The 16666-nt window shown below is 26.6% G+C and overlaps 2 protein-coding genes and 1 pseudogene across 2 annotated transcripts in view; 1 reads left to right on the top strand and 2 right to left on the bottom strand.

Moving 5' to 3' along the window:
- Window positions 1-486, bottom strand: part of LOC113382854 (ATP-dependent Clp protease ATP-binding subunit clpX-like, mitochondrial) — a 3442-nt gene extending 2956 nt beyond the window's left edge. Inside the window, exon 1 of the mRNA XM_026621104.1 lies at window positions 432-486. Within this exon, the coding sequence (XP_026476889.1) occupies window positions 432-486 (55 nt within the window). The remainder of the gene's footprint in view (window positions 1-431) is intronic.
- A 550-nt stretch (window positions 487-1036) lies between these two features.
- Window positions 1037-2371, bottom strand: LOC113374453 (annotated as a pseudogene).
- A 1379-nt stretch (window positions 2372-3750) lies between these two features.
- On the top strand, window positions 3751-5193 carry LOC113363505 (ubiquitin-like protein 7). Its single transcript, XM_026606001.1, has 4 exons — window positions 3751-3946; window positions 4009-4214; window positions 4368-4596; window positions 4673-5193. The coding sequence occupies exons 1-4, from the start codon at window positions 3808-3810 to the stop codon at window positions 5176-5178; spliced, it is 1080 nt and encodes a 359-aa protein (XP_026461786.1). The 5' UTR covers window positions 3751-3807; the 3' UTR covers window positions 5179-5193.
- Window positions 5194-16666: the final 11473 nt, after the last annotated feature.

Below are 16666 nucleotides of genomic sequence, written 5' to 3'. Positions count from 1 at the left end.
TAGTGATGCTTTAGTAAATGCGAAACTTGCTTTTGGTAATTAATATTTAATAGTTATTAATATTAGATGCTAAAAAGATGATAGATAAATTATATTGCAATTGTCAAATTGTTTTATGTATTGTATTGCAGAAACAACTTGATGAAGTAGTATTTTATGCATAAGAAGCATTTGCAGTTTCTCATATGTATTCTAGTTATTATAAATTGTATATATTCATAAATGCATATTTTTAAGCACTCTCTGACCAATCAGTATGGGCTGAAGGATTATTGGTGTTTTATGAAATTTTTAAATATTTGGAAAGAAATGTTGATCATCCAATGCTATGCACATCATTGAGAAGAATAGACGCATTTGAAAAAGACTTAGAATTCTACTTAGGAAAAGATTGGAAAAAAACATATGTTATACGAGAAAGTGTAGCAAACTATTTGAATCATCTGCATTATTTGGCTGATAATAATAAGGTACTGCTTTTGTCATAATAAAAACTTTGTAAAACATAATGATTATTTGTTTTATCACAGATTTTATTGCTGGTATACGTTTATCATTTATACATGGGTTTACTGTCTGGTGGCCAGATCTCAGAAAAAAAAGAGCATATTCTATACTACCAAAGCGAACAAAAACAAAAATATACCAGGTAATTTAATTTCAATTTTGTATTGTATTTACTATAATTTTAATAATTATTATTATCTCAGGAGAAGCAGTCACTGATTTTGAAGGTGCTAATTTATACAATTTAAAAAAGAAGCTTCGGGATGATATGGACAACGAAGCACGCAAATTTAGTGAGTCAACCAAGCAATTGTTTATCACAGAGAGTAAAAAATTATTTTTGATGAATAATAAAATAATTCAGTCAATTGAAGGAGCCGGTAAAGTTGTTATGAGAAAATTTTTGAAGTGGCTACTTATTTTAATTGTAACTGGGTTAATAGCATATATGTTATACAAACTCATATTGTAAGAATTTGACATCAATTCTGTTGACAAATAAATATTCATTGTAAACTGAAAGACAATATTACTTTTCCAAATAAATATATTAATGGAAAGCATACATTTTTATTTAAGTGGAATAAATCTGGAACTGTGTGTAGCACCAATACCTGGTCTACCGTGTTTAACAGGCTTATATGTCACAGAAAATTCTCCCAAGTAGTGTCCAATCATTTCAGGTTTGATTTCAACCTAACAAATATAAATAAATTAGTAATTGATCACAATATTTATATTGAAATTAATATTGGTAAATAAACTAACTTGATTGAATGTTTTTCCATTGTAAACACCAACAATGGAACCAACCATCTCTGGAACAATAATCATGTTGCGAAGGTGAGTCTTTACAATTTCAGGTTTCTCATTTGGAGGAGCATCTTTTTGGCTTTACGTAATTTTTAACAAGTGCCATTGGTTTGCGCTTCAAACCACGAGCAAAACGCCTGCGAGCTCTTGCATGCATTAATTCCATCAATTGCTCACTAAAATAAAAAAATCTATTAGGAAAAGCTGTTCATATATAACAAATTCTTCAAAGTATGAGCAGTACTAGTGGAGAATTTCATTAACATCTGTTAAAACAGCATTTTTACACAAATTTAATTCATAAAATAGAGAAATCAACAATTTATGTCTGGGCTGGCTCTCAACAATAGCATGTACTACTTCCAGACATATGAATTTCTAGTAAAGTTGGGATAGCAATTAACTGCATGTGATCTTAATGTATCCTTATTTAATGGCAATATTAAATTATATGCAAATGCAAACCGAAAAGATATATTCAACTCACCGGCTGTCAGGTTTAACCCTAAATATGATCCATTTTTATAAACATTGAATTTAACTCGCGGATAACATTATGTTTAGGATGATAATCACCAATTCAAATGATAATAGTAGCTAATAGCAAGTGATATAATTCAATTTTTGAACATGTAAACCACATACACATAACCTACAAAATTCACAATCATATTAAAAATCACTTACTTGGGCATATCCAGTAATTGATCCAAGTCGACCCCTCTGAAAGTAAACTTTCTGAAGGTACGCTTCTTCTTTTGAGTTTCTTCGGCCTATAACATTGAAATGAATACATTTTAACATGATAATAAATCAACAAAAATTAATATACACTGTAATAGCTCTGAGAAAATATTGTTAACGTTTTATAAATCATCTACTACATATTGTAATAATATTAAAATTTTACACGTACCTCGCCCATGATTATTTCTTTAACAGATTTAGAAATAAACTTCTACAAGTTCCATCAAATGGAAAAGAGAGATCCCGGATATGATTTTCGTAGAACGTCAAGTTGTGACGACAGAGCTACCAACATAGAAAAAATTTAAGCGACGACTCGATTGTGAAATATTAGCGACTTCATAAATATAATTCTGCGTTGGTTTGAAACATTGCTCTTCTACTCTTGTTTAAATAAAATAATCATATCCAAGACATCATTGATAAACAAAACAATAGGCATTTTTTGTATTACATTTTCTGAATAATTTTTTTGACAAAATGCCTTTAGACGCTGAAGTGGGTACACGCTTGTAAGTAATATTTTAGATAAATTCTTTAATAAGACTATTTACTAATTTTCAAAAATAACTAATTTAGCGATCGAGAAATAGGACCTTTATATGAGTATAGAAAAGATATTTTTGATCCAAAACTTCATTTTGGCGTTCGACCGGTGCAATGGATGTTGAAACAAGAATTGGATTGCGCTAAGAAACCGATAAATGTAGTAAGTACATTAAAATATGGTGCATAAAACTAAATGAAAATTTTAGATTAATACGATAATAGAGTTTATTTTACTATTTTTTTTATTGAGTTTGCGACTTATTTTTGCAGATGCGCCGCACAGCACTAAAACAAATGTTAATAAAAGAATTTCATGAAGAAAATCATGCCCTCCAGTTTTTGGGATTGACCTACGCTCGTACGTTTAAATAAATCAAAACTTATATTATGTAATATTTATTGATCTAATAATATTTCCAAATCCTCAAAATCCTTGAGTAATAAACTTTTGACATAATTAAATTTATATTTAAAAAAATTTCATTATTTTTTTATAAAAATGTATGAGAACGGTTTCTTAAAGAACTTGAACTTAGGGTGGTTCTTAATATGAACTTAATTTTTGAATTTCCTTGCTCCCAAAAGCTCAAATGGTACCAAATTGATAAAATACAATTCTCTGAAAGTTTTTGCTCGTAATATTGTATTTTAGATAGAGCGCAATTCAATAAAAAGTTTTGTATAGAAATAGCATGAAAAAATTTCAATTTTTAATATATATACACACACAACTTAGAAGAATTCTAGGCAATGTGAAAACCTTTGGTTTTGGGCATGTGAAAAATGTTATAAGATTATTTAATATGATAACTGTATTATTTCTATATAAGTAAAAAAAAACTTATTTGGATATTTTTTACATTTTCAATTTTTATGGTAAATGCAATTATTGTATTACATCTGCATCAGTTCTTGAACTTACACAAATATTACAAAAATATCTAATAAAAATAATAATAAATTTCTGTTTTAAATTACTTTTTAAAATTCGCGGGCTACAGTATGAAGTTCTGTGTCAGATAGGCGCGTGAATGGAAAAGAGGGAAAAGAATTGCAGATGACAGCTGTCAATATTAAATGTAATTCAGCATTACAAGCAAAACGGCCAAACTTGCATTTATATATTTATTTACGAAATTCTTTAACATCACAAACAAATAAACTTTTTTTTAGTTATTTGTATTAATAAAAATGTCTATTACTATAATGCATCGAATATCAAAAACCGATTGTATGAAATACAAAATTCCTTTTTGTGATGCAGAAGAAAGTGTGAAATCTTTAAAAGAACGCTTTCTGCAGTGGTTTGAGACTCCAAAGAATCCTATAGGTATTATTATAAGTAATTTTATTTAAAATCAGTCATTATCTAAATATATACTTTTTTTACAGAACTTGTTTTTAATTGTCAAATATTGAATGATTGTCAAACATTGTCTGAATGTGGTATTGAGCCAAACGTTGTACTTTACACTTTTACTCGGCATAAACCAAAGGAAATTCCAACTCCTACTATTTCAGATGAAGAAATTTTGAAAGTTTACCAATTTCTTGCATCCATTCGAAATTATCCACACAATAAAATGGCAGCATTGTTGGTAAAATATGTTTTGTATTATTAACATAAGTTCTGACATATAATCAAGTATTTTTACTAATTTAAATCGTAAACTAATTTAAGTGATTAGAACTTGATATAATAAATAACACTATTGAATATAGAATTTTCGACAATTTCTAACATATTGCAGAAGATAAACCGTCCTGAAAATTTAAATAAGATATTACAAGAAGTGCCTGAGCTGAACAATGATCTAAGAGCAATAGCCTTCTTAGAAGATCCATATTTGTTAACACAAATAAAAGTAGAGAGTACTTTCAGAAGAATGGCACAAAACCACCCATCACTTATCAAAGCGCTAGTGTTTGTAATGGAGATGATTAAAGGGAATGAAAAGACCGCAAAAACACAAAAACCTGGTAAAAATGATCTAAATCTTTTTGAAGATTCATTATTCTACATTCATAGCTAATTTATTTAAATTTAAACTTTCAGGCACCAGTGCTAGTATGCCATCAATGAGTAGTCTAATGGCTGAAAGTGATTCAGACTCGTCAGGATCTGAGAATTTCAGTGTTGGTTTTCCAGCACATAGAACAAATTCTGAAAGTAATAGTAGGATTACTTCTAATCAGTTATCTGCTGCCCTTGCTTTTGCAAGTAATACATCCAATTCTAATACCCCAACAAATTCTGTCCCAACAACATCTTCGAGTAGTTCTAGTTTAATTCGTTCACCTAGCTCGATTATAACTTCTTCTATGTTTAGTAATGCATTGAGAAATGCTATGCGACAGGTTAGAGACACTAATAGAGTGACACCATCTAGTCAAACTGAAAATAGAAATGAAAATAGCAATCTTGCAATCCAGTTGAATAGAATGAGAGAATTGGGGCTTACAGATGATGCTATTAATTTGCAAGCACTTGTGATTTGTAATAATGATGTGCAAGCTGCAATTAATTTAGTTCTGAGTGGGGCAATTGGAAATACTGATTAGCTTACTTTACCGCTTCTGAATTTTATAGCTTAGTTATACATCAATTGTTATTTTAATTACTTAGCCTAGTTTTGTATTTTTATACATGTAAAAAAAATTATATATGATTCTGTGAATCTGTCATTTAATAAAAATATGAAAATCATTGATTATTGTTTATCTAATCATAGCTAGGAAACAGATTAGTTTCTATAAGTCAACTGATTAATAATAGTTTGCAGACCTGTCTGAATTTCATAGTGCTTTTTAGAGTAACAAGATATTTTTTAATCTTAATATAATATGAGAATACATTTGTAACACAATTGTAACTATATGATGTTAAATTTTTTGTAATTTAGAAGTATTAATTACACTCAGTATTATTTAGTACTTTCCTAAATCACAAAAAACTTTTTAATTTAAATCTATTTAAATGTAAATTTATGATATGAATAATTATTATTACAATTATACAAGAAACTTGTTCAACCAGGACTCAGACAACACAGACTGTTGGCTTATTTTAAAAATATTTACAATCGAAATTAAACATAGAGCGTAGAACTTATATTTATATAGACTGGTAACATAGCTTTTAGTATAAACATACAGCAGTTAAGTTTAGTTTTTGAATAAATATTTTATAAAATAAATTTTGATTTATTGAAATGTACGAGCGTAGGTCAATCCTAAGAACTGGAGGGCATGATTTTCTTCGTGAAATTCTTTTATTAACATTTGTTTTAGTCGGCGCATCTGAAAATATTAAGTTACAAACTCAATTAAAAATAGTAAACTAAACACGATTAACGTATTAATCTAAAAATTTCGGTTTCTTTCAATTTCGGCAATTCAATTCTTGTTTCAACATCCATTGCATGGGTCGAACGCCGGAATCAAGTTTTTTTTTTACTCATATAAAGGTCCTATTTCTCGATCACTAAATTAGTTATTTATGAAAATTATTAAATAGTATTATTAAAGAATTAAACTAAAATACTACTTACAAGCGTGTACTCACTTCAGCGTCCAAAGGCATTTTATCAAAAAAAATATTCAGAAAATTGAATACAAAAAATGTTTATCATATTAGCAATGATGTCTTGGATATGATTATTTTATGAGAGTTTTGTCAAAAAAATTATATATATTAAAGGATTAGTAGTAAAATAAATTTAACTAACATTAAACATAATTTGCAATAAGTAGTTGAGTAATTCATGAAAAAAAGATTAAAGTAAATCATAAAAATTAAATTCAAATCGGAAATTAATTATATGATAGTTATATAATCATATAAAAAATAGAAAATGATTGATATTAACAATTATGCTTATGCTGACGCATTTGAAGCTGATTATATATCAAAGTTGTAGTTGATCATCAAATTAATGTATTTAATTATGTCGTTTTTCATAGAATAGACTTTTGTAAACTGTTTTGAGAAATTCTAGCACTGTTTTATTTCCTTTTTTAATGCTAATAATTGATGCATTAAAGAAAAAATGTATAGAAACATCTAAATTTATTTTTAAATTATGAGCTCGTTTATTATTGTCTTTTCACATCATAAATAATTTCTGGTCCGTTTATCAATTCAAAAATATCTCAGATATTATTATTGTGATTTTTTGTTGGGAATAAAATATTTTTTATACTTACTGCAAACGTAATTAAATCATCAAGTAAATTTCTGTAAAACGGTTGAATTGTAATTTGGACTGCACATTCAAAATCCTTTTTCTATAACAATATATAAGTACTTATTTTAGTTTGTACCTTTAAAAAATACATTCTTGGAAACATTCAATTATTTTATAAATTGAACCTTATTTTATATTTTTTTCAGATTTTTAGCCTTAGCATATTTTTAATTTTACCTAATTCATTACAAATTATATAAAAATTATCAAATCTTACTATACTATAAGTATAGTATAGCATACTATAGTATAACATTTTTAATAGAATGAACTATCTAATAAAATATTAAATAATGTATTTTCTTTTAATTTTCTAACTTATAAATTCTAAATTTATTTGTACTTTCATCAATTTGTATATTAGTATCAAAATGTTTTAATTTACTTGCGTTTGTAATATATTACTTAACTTTTATTTGCGAAGGGAGCAAGTTAAAAGGGGTGACTTTTTGCTCACATGGCTTTTCACAGTGAGATGCACGTACGAGTGATCTTTCAGCGTTGCCTTTATTAACTTTATTATAAACTGAGTACTAAGAATTCGAAAGGGTTGTATTTTATTGAAAATATAAATTGTTAAATAATCAGTTAGAACTTGTATATTACACTACTTGATTATATACTGTATTGTTATCATACATTTATTTCTTACAAAAAGTATTTTACTAATAATTAATTTTTTTCTTTGAATTCATTATTAATTATATGTACACTTATGATAATAATAAATGTATTACTTATGATAATTATAAATGTATTACATGTACACTTACACAAAAAGTTACAAAATTTACAACCTGTGATATTTGTAAGGATCAAGTGGAATTAAACTATTAAATACATTTTTCTAAAGAATTTAACTAATATAATAACTTATAGTTTGCAATTGTAAAGTTGTACTCAGGCATCTGCACACTAATTTTAATTTGTCAAACTTACAGTATTTTATTTCAAAATTTCATTGTAATTATAATGGATATAACCGTTAGACTAACAATAGTGCTGATTAATACACAATTCTATTTTAAGATTATTATGAAATCTAATAAACTAATATCTTTTTACATTTCATTATTATTATTATTTGTTATTTTAATAACGTTTTCAACATATACGTGTTCCGTAACACCAAAATTTTCGATCAATAATTTCGTAATTCTCAATTAGATCAGTTTTTACTTTGTCATAGCCTTTTTTTATACTTATTTATCTATGGTCATAGCAACTATCAACTATCATTTAATATATAAAAATATACATTATAAAAAAATTACATACATATATAAATATATAATTATTTATTTAATCTTTAATATATTAATATTCAATAATCAATAATATGATTACAATTTTGACGGGTTCATTTTGACAAAAAATTTAACATTGCACATTAAATTTTGACTTGTTAGATTAGACTTTATTATTAATAATTTTATGACGCATACTATATATACTTTTTTTATACTTTATATACTTTAAAAATAACGAAAGTGTACTTAATTCACAAGAAAATAATGCTACTTTAGATACTTTTCATGAATAAGCTAATCTAAAATTTAATTTGAAGAAATTGGTTGAATTTAAGTTTTAATTGAAAAATTATAGAGAAGGTTTTGACACATATCAAAATTATTCTAAAAGTTTTACCTTTTACATTAAGAGCTTTCAATATTATAGAAACAAATTAAATCTTAGTTTCATAACAGTATTATTTTTACTATATATGCGAATGGCATATGAAATAATTATTGTCGTATCACCGAGTTAGGGCCGGTGTAGTTCCATTATAATTATTTTCTAGTTCCTCCCTGTTTTAGGCAGTATGTGAACAATGTAGTACAATATTTGAAGGATTTAATATGATGTTATTAATTTCTTCATGCGTGCTATTTAAGAACGTGTCTATGTGTCACGAACGCGAGCAAACGTTAAATATGAATCTGCTAACTTTTTGTTATATATTAAATTTTATGATGAGACAAAATGAAAAATACATTTGCCTGTATAATAAAGGAATGATTAAATTAATGTAACTTATTACTTATTACCTAATAATATATTAAAATACAATAAACACTAATTTGCATATCAAGCTACAAAATGTGATTTAATTAATTTTAATTTACTAATTGTTTTGTTTATTCAATTTTAGTCTTGAAAGTATTTTTGAAGCATTATTAAATTAAAATAAAAGTCAAATATATGAGATAAAACGCAATATATAATGACTAAATATAATAATGACTTTATTTTTTTTATTCTATTACAGACTCTACATAAAATTATCGAAGTTTTAATAAATTATATTAAAAACTAAACATATCAAGAGATAAAATGCAATATAATGTGAATTTAAAACTAGTGGAGTGTATGGCATCGTGCCTTAAGGCAAATTGCTGGAACTTCCCGTACCGTAACGAAATGTTCGAGGAATACTGAATGTTTTCAAATTATATTTATTATTATTATTGTAACATTGTCTAATATTTATAAGAAATATATAAACCTTATTGCAAAGTTGAAATTATTTATTTAAAGTGTATTAGAACTATAGTCAGAATTAAAAATAAAATCTGAATTATTTTTAATATACAAAAAAAATTTTTTTTGAAAAAAAAAGTTGAAACAATTTTTTTTTCCAAAATCAATTATTTTGTCAAGACAAGTAGAAACTTCTTTGAATCATTTAAATCGGACGCTTAGTTCTCTCAAAAACTGCCATATTTTACATATTTAGCTCCGTATCTTTGAAATGGCTGGGCCTGCCTTTGTCAAAAACTAATAAGCACTTCTCCTAATCATTACTAATTGAATGTTTTCTAGATCATTCAAATCGGATACTCTGTTCTCTCAAAAACTCGATTTCTATTTTCTGCACTCTTTGCTCCGTATCTCCGAAATGGCTGGACCTGCCTTTGCCAAAAACTAATCAGCTCTTCTCCCTATCAATAGGAATTGAATGTTTTTTGAACCATTCAAATCGGTTGATCCGTGCGCCCGAAAACGTGACTGGAAATTTGTATCCTTACACACACACACATCTATTTTTTCTGAGGTATGCCAAAATGTTCAGAAACCTTCAAAACGCCGAGAAAAGTAAAAATTTTCAATTTAGATTTTCGGCTCATTACAATAACTTACCCTACGGGAAGTTAATAATAATTATTTTATTTACTCTAGTATATATCCAGCAAATTAGCTCCAGCAGAACTTAAAATGCAATTATTAAAATAACATAATTATAGCATACAATTATAGTATTATTAAGCAATCAATTATAACATTAAAAAAAAGGTATAAAATATCAAATTATAATAATTTAAATAACTAAAAAATAAAAAAAACATGAGTAATATTTGCGCAGAATAACAGATTTTCCATGCTGATATCGTAATATCATTTTATAAAAACTATAAAATCAAAATCATTTCTATAATGTATATTGAATTGATTTCAGAATGATATATAAAAAAATAAAAAAATAATGTTTCGCTTTATTTTACAGAATTTAGACTAATAAATTGATATAAAATGTTAACCCAATACTGAAAAAATGCGAATAGTATATAGTAATTGATAGGTACAAAATATTTGTGACAAATAAATCTAATCTATAAATATTTCTATTAACTCATTCATTTAATAGTACAAGCATACAGTATTATTACTAGATAAAAATATGACAAGAAATTTACACAAAAATGTGCGATGTGAAAATGGTTAAAAACTAATTTTTTAATAGTATTTCAAAAATATTTTTTAATTTATTTATTGAATGAAATTTTATCAAGATATAAAACATATTTCGATACAAAATAATAATTGGCAAAATTTTACTCATATTTGTTTTTAATGTACTTGTATCAGTTTATCTAATAATATTCTGATTGAAAAAATACAAAGCAATTGCCAAACTTCCATTCTACGTCATAAACATTTCCACTAGCTTATTTATTTAATGTACTTTTACGTTAATGTATTCCATATTTGAAATATGTGCTTAAAACCTCTGGTGTAATTTCATGCGAAATGTATTAAAACATTTTAATATTGATAATTTACATAATCCATGGTTTTGGATTAAAACTTACAGGACGTAGGACACTTGACCAATTTAATCCTTATTGTCCACAAAAGCAATCATTGAACGAAATCTCTTTTAACGACAATTGGAACACTTCGAACAATACAAATCGGGTTCGCCTCAAACTATTTGTATAACAAAAGAAGGAAATATTACGTCGATTTATATTTTACGACGGTATAAGAAGTCAGAAGTCAATTATCAATGATATCGAATTGAAATAATTTCGATTACCTGGGCAGGTAGGTATATCAGCCTGAAACTATGAATGACTTCTGTACCGTTTTGTTAGATACCGTCATAAAGTCACATCCGGTGACTTTCATTCATAAGAATTCAGGTTTAATACTTAATTTGAATGCAGTACCAAGAATTTATCAATGAATTTTCAGTGTGAATAGTTTAACTATTTTGCATGCAAATCTAGTCTCTCATAATTTGAAATAACAATGCTCAACCGTCAAAATCTTTTGGATATAAAGGCTAATTAAATTGATTTTACTGCAAATGTGATTAATAACAAATTTCTAAACATTAAATATAATAGCTTGTATACTATAAAAATTTGTATTGACACAATACTAACAGAAAACTACTATTGAGGACTGAAAACAAAATCATCACTGGATCTAAGTCAACAATGATTTTGATGAAAACTAAATTTACATATTATCGGTATAATTTATCAATGGAATGAAAAATCAACTATTGATTAGTCTTTTCAACATATCACTATTTTAAAACAGTGTATTTTATTGTATAGACAAATGCAAGTATTCAAATTTCCTAAACCTCTTAGTCAGCATAGTTGTAAATATATATAATAGTAATAAAAAATATCATAAGGTTCATTTTGGCATAGATCGTTATATATATAAATACTTAATGCTTTCAAAAAAAAAACGAAATAATTAAGCATGGAAACCTCTCTTTCAATTATTTATAATAGGTGATCTATATCTATTTATTAAAAATACAGCAAAGAACGGTTAGAACCGATACCAAAAACGCATTCCCTAATAAAACTATGATGTTTTAAACTAAAATAAATTTCTTTATATAATATTTCGATTTAAAGAAGAAAATATAAATATTAATCTATTTTGACATTTTTTATATTTATACAAAACTGATACGTTTGCTGGATTTCTATTAAATCAATATATATTACAAGATAATTATTATTTAAGTATTATTGACAACAAACTTAATGTATTTTCTATTAACAAACTCTTAAAATTTAATCTTTAATCTTCAATAGTTGAATGGCTTACAGTCAGCTTTTTAATTAAAAATATTTGCGTTTAAAATTTTTTATAGGATTGTGATATGTTTGAATATACTAATATTGGTGTCGAATAATAATATTTTATTTAATTTATTTGCAACTTTTTTCTCCTCAATTGTACGTAAGTCTCAGAATTTACAGTACCTTTATAAGATTTATATTATCTCAATTAATTTCATAGTTTATTAACTTCCCGTACGGTAAGTTATTGTAATCGTCCAAAAATCGAAATTGAAAATTTTTACATTTCTCGACGTTTTGAAGGTTTCTCAACATTTTGGCATACCGCAGAAAAAATGGATGTGTGTGTGTATGTATGTATGGATACAATATTTCGTCCACGTTTTCGGGCGCACTAATCAACCGATTTGAATAGTTCCAAAACATTTGATTCCTATCGATAGGGAGATGTGCTGATTAGTTTTTGGAAAAGGCAGATCCAGCAGTTACGGAGATAAAGAGCAAAGAGTGCAGAAAATAGAAAGCGAGTTTTTGAGAGAACGGAGCATCCGATTTGAATGATCTAAAAAACATTCAATTTTTAATGATTGGGAGAAGTGGTAATTAGTTTTTGACAAAGACTGTCCCAGCCATTTAGAAGATACAAGGCTAAATGTGCAAAAAATAGCAGTTTTTGAGAGAACTAAGCGTCCGTTGAATGATTCAAAGAACTTTTGCTTGTTTTAACAAAATAATTGATTTTAGATAAAAAAAATTTTGTTTCAAATTTTTTTTTTAATTTTTGTTTTCAAGAATTTTTTTTTTTTGTATATCGAAAATAATTCAAATTTTATTTTTAATTTTGACCAAAGTTCTAATATACTTTAAAGAAATAATTTCAACTTTGCAATTCAGTTTATACAATTCTTATAAATATTAGATAATGTTACAGCATTTATTTATAATAATCTATTTGAAAACATTCAATATTCCTCCAACATTTCGTTACGGTACGGGAAGTTCCAGCAACTTGCCTTAAGGGACGATGCCATACACCCCACTAGTTCTTATTTATATTATGAGACTGTCTGAAGAATGACTCTCACCTTGTGAATATTTTCAGGAATCTCTACAGGTTATCTATTTAAAATAATACTAAATATATAACTCAATTTATGAAGTAACAAACCCAAATATATATAAAAAACTATAATTTTTTAGTACCTACCTATTTTGTAAACAATAGTTTTCAATAATTTGACAAAGTCATTAAGCTTAATGAAATATAATTTTAATTAAATTAAAGAGGTCAGATAAGTTTCGAAGTGTGAGTGTAAGTTTTATTATCGCAAAACGTTCTCGACATAAATATAAATATAAATAATATATTAGCAAAAGAAAATCTTTAAATTTGCAAAATTTAAAATCAAAACATAATCAGTTAAAATTACTAAAGAATTAATATATTATTATAACGACATATTTAGAAAATGTGTAGAAGTAATGCAAAAACATTCACATATTGGCCAAGTTAAAACCATTCATCCAATAATATCGTAAGTCACACAATTCGAAATCACTCGTTCATTGTATGGGAGCTTTTCATTCAAAGCTCCGATGGCGCAAGCTCGTCCCGCCTACCCTCGGCGCTATTGGCCGCTGAATCAAATTTTAATTCAGCGGGGTGCGAGACCGGGACAGGTATACCAAAGCTACCCTTGCGGGAAAGGGGATGTGCAAAAGAATACACTATGCGTCTTCCTTCGGGGTAATTATTTGTTGTGTTATTTCTAACCGAGGGTGGGGGTACGAAAGCTCTTACACAAAATTGTTGTTATCATCAATGACTAGTTCAGTATCTATCCGACCAACGCAGGACGTTGATGTCCCTGTGATAAAGTAAATCACTATAATGTGCTTTTGTGTGTAGTTAACGATTTTGATATTGTTAGTGTTCTTGTAAATCGGTGTTGATAGTTTTTTTGGAAATTATTGTGAAAGACTTGACAATTCAAGATGATGTCACAACAGATTCAAGTTCCTCCGCAGCAAGAAACGCCTATGAGACAACGGGGAGTTTATAGCATTGATCAGATATTAGGAACAGCCGCTAAATACAACAGGCATAGTGACGGTGAGTTTTTATAGTTTAATTGTAATTTCTTTATTTTTGTAAGTTCTGTTTCTTACTTCTACATCTTCAGATGAAAATTAATCATTTAAAGATAATTCTAGATTGGTATATTCATTTAGATTTTATCAAATAGAGACTATAATTTTTTTCATAAAAATCGTCAGGCAATTTTTTCGTCTAGTTTTTATATAATAAACTTCAATTTCTAATTATAAATGGATAAAATGAATGAATGAAAGAATGTCCTTCAATGATTCACTTACTTTATGTATCCGTGGTTCATCTCTCACTTTATCAAACTTTGTTGATAAATGTTATATCAATTTTCCGCATTATAGATCGGTTTAAAACAAGATTTTTTTTTAATTGAACTAAATTATATTTTACTACTCTGTGAAAAACACTCAACATTAAATTCCATTATTTTTATTTCATTTAGTAATTACAACTGTCTATAAAATATGACATCTAGTAATTTTTTTGATTAATATAAAAAAGAAAGGGCATATCAGACCGTCCAGTGGTGGCCCTAATATTATTGAAGTTCCATATTACAAATACTTTATTGCAATAGGTTTTATGAACTTTATATAAACGGTATGATTATCTGCTAATTTTCCTTGTTCTTAAAATATACACTACATCAATAGTTTCTTAGAATTTTATATAATAAACGATTTGATCAATTTCTACTATAATCATAAGAGTTAATTTAGCTCTTATATATAAGCTTTTTATCCACGTTTTGAATACCATTTATTATGAATCGAAATATTATTCAATTTAAAAAGTAAATATATTTCTTTATATTGCAATGAATGAACTTTGAAGCTTATCAGATATTCACCTAATGTTCAAATTACCGCAAAAATCTTAAATTCTATTTCCAGAAATAATTTACTATCTTTCCTAATGCATTAGTAAAAGATATAATTCATAAAGTCAAAAATCAATTGTAAATCATAATGGACAGGATGTAAAAGATTATAAAGGACATTTAAATGTGAATGAATTTTCAATATTACAAAAGTCAAATAGTCAATTAGAAAAGGAGATATGAGACTTATTACGCATTTTTAAATCGCAGGTAAAATTTTATACTAATAATGATACCTCCATTCATTCATTTTGATAATGAAAGTCATTCTCGTTTATTATTTTCTTTTCAAATTTATGAAAGTACGATGTGGTGTAAAAATTAGTTGATGATTGAAAACTAAGATTATATCTTAAAAAAATTAATGAATGAAACCAATATTACTTATTCATTTTAAAATTCAAGTCAAGTCAACTATTTTTTTAGTAGATATGATTTCATAGTTTTAGCCTAGCATATTATTAATTACATTTTTTATAACATTACAATAAGGATATTACAATTAATTTTATTAAACGCAAAAATAATGTACTTCATTAATTCGATATTTTTTTAAGAATTGACTAATTTAGAATTTAATATTACTCAAAAACGGCAGAATGATATTACACTTAAATTAGTTTTATTGATTTCTTCATTTTCATAAAGAAATCTTGAAAATGTACTTAAAAAAATATAAAATTTCCATAGGTAAACGCACAACAAATTTCGAAAAATAATCTACATTTATTTTATCAGTTTCCAAAAAAGTGCACTGCTAGTCTATTTTTGTCGTTGTCATAAACATTGTCCAAATTGGCTATGACAATGAAAGTGCTACGGATAATCTCGAACGCCCCCGTCGCTTCTTAACCGCAATTGCGGTTTTAAATTCAATAGACGTTATTAAAAATCACTGTAAATCCCTTGTTTAATGCTTGTATGAATTTGTAAGAAATCCGCGCTAAACTTTGTTGTATATTTACCTGTTCGCGTCAGTCGCCCGATTAGATGTGGGAAAACCGGAGGTCTGTTTCGTCGGTGCTTATCCTGGAGATTTAGACTCATTTCGACTCGTACAATCATAGATTTAAAATATTATGTCATACGTTGGAAATAATTAGACTAGACAAATTCGTACACATATTTATATAGGTGTATCTCGTATAAATTGTTAGAGCAAGTAACTGCTGTAAGTCGATAATATTTGGAAATTACGATCGTTTGGGAAGAGGGATTTGGCTAGATTTTTAGGGAAATGCTTTGGATAAGATTAAAATGTATATCTAATCGATCTTGGTTACAAAAATTAAGGTCGCAATGAATTGGTTACGAATGAATTTTTTCATTAGAAAAGATAAATAAGGCAATTTATTTATTATTAACTACCTATACGTTTGCATTTTATAAGATTTTTATATGCAATTTCTGAAATAGTTTCTCTTTTTAGCATATTCACCCGGTATTTTAATTTGAGTATCAAAAAAAGCATATATTTTAA

This window comes from Ctenocephalides felis, unplaced genomic scaffold (assembly GCF_003426905.1).
Source record: "Ctenocephalides felis isolate EL2017-DRISC unplaced genomic scaffold, ASM342690v1 CF-g0.4_SCAFFOLD_00845, whole genome shotgun sequence".
NCBI lineage: Eukaryota > Metazoa > Arthropoda > Insecta > Siphonaptera > Pulicidae > Ctenocephalides > Ctenocephalides felis.
This window is presented reverse-complemented; position numbering and strand designations above follow the sequence as displayed.

Excerpts from the sequence above, each read along its gene's own strand:
- LOC113363505 (XM_026606001.1), top strand. The coding sequence starts at position 3,808 with ATGTCTATTACTATAATGCATCGAATATCAAAAACCGATTGTATGAAA. Across the intron at positions 3,947-4,008 it reads GACTCCAAAGAATCCTATAG|AACTTGTTTTTAATTGTCAA; the intron begins GTATTATTATAA and ends CTTTTTTTACAG. Across the intron at positions 4,597-4,672 it reads CGCAAAAACACAAAAACCTG|GCACCAGTGCTAGTATGCCA; the intron begins GTAAAAATGATC and ends TTAAACTTTCAG.